This window comes from Aptenodytes forsteri, unplaced genomic scaffold, assembly GCF_000699145.1.
Source record: "Aptenodytes forsteri isolate BGI_AS27 unplaced genomic scaffold, ASM69914v1 Scaffold93, whole genome shotgun sequence".
NCBI lineage: Eukaryota > Metazoa > Chordata > Aves > Sphenisciformes > Spheniscidae > Aptenodytes > Aptenodytes forsteri.
In genome coordinates, this window is record NW_008794665.1 from 2578880 (window position 1) to 2584577 (window position 5698).

Genomic DNA, 5698 nt, shown 5'->3' on the forward strand with positions numbered 1-5698 from the left:
CCCATCCCGCCCGGGGAGGGGAGTGAGCAAGCGGCTGTGTGGTGCTCAGTTACTGACTGAGGTTAAACCACGACACCATGCTTCTTACTACAACATCTCTGTCAAAATAAGTTCTCCTTTGCCTTGAAAACTAACCGTAACTGCTTTTCCTTTCCATTCATACTTAAATTGGATCATGAGAAACAAATATATGGGATGCTTTGCATCTTCCAATAAGAAGTATATGAAAGATGCATTTTTTGTAAGGCTGGCAGAGGAGCAAGGCCCCTGGGAAGTGACTGGCCTGGAGCTGGAGGCATCCAGAATCCATATCTTCTAGAAAGAGATGACCAGGATGGTGCTCTGATCTGACCTCAGCCCAGCTTTAGTGCTGTAGCTGTTACAACTCATATTCTCTGTGGAAGTGATTGCTAAGCCCTACTTTTTACCCAAAGATAGCAATTTACACATCTTAGCTAGAGCTACATAGCAGCAAGTCACTCAGGAAACAGGACAACTGCTCCCTTGAGGAATTCTTGCCTGCTGTCAGGTGCCTCTCAAGATTTATCTACTATCTTGGAAGTATTTTCAGTGCAATAATTAATCTGTCAAGTTTCCTGAGGACCTTTCGAGCACCATTCCACCCGTCCCAAACAGTTTATGGGATGTTTACAGCCGTCAATGCAATGAAAGCATCCTTTGCTATGACGATAAAGTCTGTGTAGTTGCCATTGCTTCAAATTCCCTCAGTGAGCCACAGAACAAAAGCTGTTACTGCGTGCTAGCCTAGTATCTCAAGGGGATGGTAACTTTGTGCACCATTACAGCGGATTTTCTGCTATATCATGACTTATGTCAGTGCAATGATGCTTTTTGTGAGGAGCCTATTATGTGGCAATACAGATCTTGAATGAGTATTATGTGATAGTGTATAGATCTTGAATTGACTACAGTTTAAATGGTGGCATGGTCAAGTCAAAGTCTGTTCAAAAGGAAATGTAAAATGTGAGTTTGTTTACTTATTTAAATAATTATTGACTTATATAGAGTGAAGGGTCGTGTAAAGCTGCTACTTGATATTCGTCTGTTTTTCAAAGTTCTGTGCTAAAGCTAGTCAACGCGCATACTTACATACTAGCTTGCTTAAGCTTATTTATATTATAAGCTATTATAAACTACAATCCTTGCCTGAAATCAGCAACTGGAAAATTTACCAAAGATGATTTGATTAGCAACAGACGGGAAACAAAGAAATGTTGAGATACAGAAATTTTAATTTCAGAGTGTATAAACCAAATGACATAGGTTTTTATGTTATAGTATGCCTCCCTCTCGTACAAAAAAAAAAGCACCACTTAGGTGTAAACAAAATTCAAGTGAGACAGTGTCTCTAGGAGCGAAGAGTTACTTATTTGTCTGAAGGACCATTAAGACGACAGCTTGCTGTCATGGAGCCACATGAAAAATGCCAAAACAAACAACAAAACCCATCACACTCTTCAGTCCAAGTCAAAATTCAACTTGCAGCAGCTGCAAGTCTGCTTTCTAAATGGTCTTTCTGCACGTTAATCTTAATGCACACATTTTCTATTTTCCCATCCATTTTACAGGACAACTAAGAAATAAGTCTTTTCTTCAGAATAATGACAGTATTTTCTGGTTTATATGGTATGATGATTTGGCTGGGAGGTTGGTATTTGTTGCAAAACCTTACCCTTAATTTTGTGAAAAATGATGAAGCAAACCTATCCTCTGTGCAGAGACCTGACTCCTTGTGCTCTTAGACAAACCTGAATTCTTTGATTTGTTCCCTTAGTAGCTCAAGAAACATGAAGCGCTCTCCTTGTCCAAACTTCTTCCCTAAGTATTTTTCCTTTATCTTACTTCATCATACTTGAAGTTTTTAAAAAGAGGGACATTATGTTGTACTTGCAAACTCTGCAGTCAAGACTGGTTTCAGATCTTTCACAGGCAAGTGGGTAAATGCAAATATGGTGTATGCAAGCGTGCATAGCAATTTGTCTGGTATTTCTTAATCTCACTTCAATATATAATTATGTAATTAGTTCAATTAATTGGACCAATTTTAATGATTTTTGAGGGTTGCAAAATAAGCGGTGTACCAAATTGCTATTACGTTAGCTGCTGTTACCTCAAAGGCAGCTGTAATTCCCCTTATCATTGCTAAACACTTACCACCCTTTGGTTTTCACCAGGATGAGACTGACTAGAATCTGCTACTTTATTTCTTTATTTCTTTTGTTTTTGAAGTAGACCCAGTCCAGGCAAAATGGGGGGAAAAACATCCCGAGCTTCATAAGAAAGCTCTGAATACAGAACATGAATGACAGTAGTGTAGATCATCTCTCAGCAGAGTGAACTAATGCCTTTGTATGCGCAATGGGTTGGATGGATCCCTTCATTTCATATTTACTGTTGGACACAGCAGTAATTGAACTTTTCTGGCAAGGATCCTGTTACCTGCTTTCCTGAGGACTGGTGCTTTTTCCTCTTCAATCCCTGCCTCCACAGAGGGAGCTGAGGCACATTTTGAAAATTCGGGAGTGGAGAATAGTAGAGAATGCAAGTGGTTTGTTTTCCTTATGGTGAATGGTGCATCTCTGCTGTATGCAATATTGTGTAGCGTTAAGACTCACAGACCCTACACGACCTAGTCCCTAGCTAGGAGGCAACCATTTCTACTGTTGAGTCATGGCCTGCAAAGTCAGTGTTTAGGTACCTTAGGGCAGATTGGGGCAGTGGCTATTTGTCTTGTTGTACAGTGTAAGGCTGTTTACTGCAAAGCCCTGTTGTTACCTTTTATTTAGAGTTTTGCTGAATGGTTTGCCTGTTGGAGATTACTTCGTCTGGAAATACCATGAGTAAGGATTGCTTCACAGAGGAGGAGGAGGTAGTCATCAGTTAGTTGATCTCCAGGCAATTTCCTTAGCAGCATTACATTGTTATGCATACAAACAAGATACCTTTACTCTTGTTTTAGTTGAAGAACCTCTTAACTTGCATATTGTCTGCAACGTGTCTGCAGATGCCACTGGTGGCAAATGCCACCATTACATTGGTGCTTGAGCTAGGATTCAGGGACCCTTCCAGAAGCAAACTTTTAGCATCCTGTTATGAGATGTAATAGCACTTTCAGACATGCATCCAACTATTTCTTTGTAGGTGTACATTTTCCTGGTCAATTAGCACGACACATTCCAGTTCCTGTCCACTGACCGACTGACTTGGTGTCTACAGAAGTCTGAAATTCAAAGAACCCTTAGGCCAGCATAAATTTTGCACAGATGATTTCACAAATCTGAGAGCAGCAGCTCCCACATTTTACTAAACTCCTTATCTGCTTTGGAATTTCATCTAGGGATCAGTCATAGTAGAGGCTGTTATGAAAGGCCATTATGCACAGAAAATGAAAAAATCTTAATTAACTCTTGGTAAACCTGCTAACAAACTTTTCACATCACAGAAAGAGAAACAAAGGCATCCAAAGGTTAAACGACTTAACCAACATTTGCTAATATAGCAGCTACAGCTACAAACTGTATGGCTTAGGATTTCTGGGGTGCCTCTGCTCCCAGTGTTTTGGTGGTAATGGTGTTGCAGCTGGGCATACACTGTAGTGAACAAGTACTGGACATATAAAGCTTCACTGGGAGGTTCATGATGTGAGCACTGAAGAAAAGCATAGGAAGCATAGGAAGGATTTTTCCTGCATTGTTTCTTGCACTGGCTCGGACATGGGGGACATCATCAATATTCAAAGAGAGATGCAACGCCTTTACCTTGTCTGATAGATCTGCTGTTAGAACATCTTGTCCTAGGATATGAATGCCTCTGTAGCCTTTAAGTCACTACTTATGCTTTGTCTTTTTAAATTGTCTTACTTAAAAATCGGTATGCAAAACTCTACATAGAATTATACTTTGCTAATATTCTCTGAACTTTGTTTCAGGACATAAGTGGGTGTGTGTACGTGTGAATATGTGCGTAGTTAAGTATGAAAAAGGCCTATGCAGATCTTTCCTCCGTTAATCTGAATTCTCAATCTCACCTTTAGTTTCCACCCTGCTTCCCTGAGAATTGCAGTGGGAGAGAAATAAGCTATACCACATGGTCAACAGGCTTAAGCTCTTACAAAGAAAAGGTTTCTGAAGTCAGTCATCCCCAACTGAAACTATCCCGTTTCCACTGCTTCATTTACACTCTCTGTGGGTTGTTAGCCAGTGTTTTCTAGATTTGAGCACCACAAATGGCTTCAGCTGCCACTTGGGGAGCAGCGGTGCTTGAGTATTTGTCATTCAAGTCACTGCGAACATTATGGGAAAGACCAAATTTAACTGCACCCTACAAGGATTTGGTAGCCTGCTGGCTGGGCTTATTAAATGGTGTGAAAGCCTATTAAGAAACATTGCTTGACTAATAGAAATCACCTTGTTGCAGTAGTTGTGCGTTTTCCCCAAACTAAAGGCATTATTCTTCATTCTGGATGTGAAAAGTCATAGCCTGTGTAGCAAAACACGGGACAAATCCATGAAATGAAGACACAGATATCTCTGATCTCATATCCCCAGTCTCCAAACTCATGATCTGTTTCATTTGAACTAATGCTAATTTAATGAACAGAAATAACAAATAGTTTTAATAGCTGAAAAGAGGTTACTTTAACTAAAAAACATGAAATGGGTGGGGTATAGTAGCCGGCAGAGTACTCCCGGAAGGGCTGGTAGGGCTTGTTCTTAGGAACCATTATTTTCTAGCACCTCTTTTGATACTTTTTGTTTCTCTTTGCTATATCAACTGATTTCTTTTGTTTTCTCTCATCACTTCCCTCTCTGAAGACCTTTCTGTTTGCAAAGGAGTGTTCTTCCTGACACTTATTTCCAGTTTGGCTTTCTAAAACCAGGGTGAAGGCTGCAGTGTGGTCTTTGAGACCAAATCCTCCAAAGAAGCTGAGAAGATTAGCACACATTTGGTTAGCTTTAGGCAGACAAAAGCTGAACTGAATTGATAAGGAGTAAAAGCCCAGCTGGATGACAGCAGGTAAGTCATTTTAGATTGTCTGAAGATTTGGATCTGGACTTCTAAGACAGCGTCAGGAATGACGTTTTGGCTGTCTAGACAATAAAATTCCCATAGGCTTAATTAAAACTAGGAATTAAATGTATTTCTGCTTATGAAACATATAGGTACCTCTTCTATTGCTTTGCTTTTTGATAGCATTTCTAGCAGAGCTTTGGATATAAGATCCCATGCTACTTACTTGGTTTGATTTTGGGCCAGTCTGCTGCTTCTATCCTGTGGTCTTCATACTTCTTGCCCGAATAGGCAAACAGGTAGCGGCTGATTTCTGCTCGTCCTCGCAGATTGAAGTATGTCAGCTTGTACTGTGGCATGCTGGATCCCTGAAAGGGAAGACACTGTGTTGCTTTAGATATGAGTAACTCAACTCCTTTTTCCAAAAGCGCACCATATGCTTGTTTTTGAAAGACGTGCTTGTACAATGCAAAGGACGTATTACGTTAAGCCATGATGTGTTGTACTTTGCAATCATTGCATTAGCCACACCTTTTTGTTCTGCATTTGTCAGCCACAATATTCAGATGTGAACAATGACGGTTAACACCTGCAGTTCCTCCTTGTGTATCTCCAGAAAGATGGCTTGATTTTTTTCAGACATATTAAGAACTTTCAGCTTTCATTT

The 5698-nt window shown here is 40.2% G+C and overlaps 1 protein-coding gene across 1 annotated transcript in view; it reads right to left on the reverse strand.

Moving 5' to 3' along the window:
• Nucleotides 1-5393, reverse strand: part of HPGDS (hematopoietic prostaglandin D synthase) — an 18482-nt gene extending 13089 nt beyond the window's left edge. The window contains exon 1 of the mRNA XM_009273538.2: nt 5258-5393. Within this exon, the coding sequence (XP_009271813.1) occupies nt 5258-5390 (133 nt within the window). The 5' untranslated portion in view covers nt 5391-5393. The remainder of the gene's footprint in view (nt 1-5257) is intronic.
• Between the last annotated feature and the right edge of the window lie 305 nt (nt 5394-5698).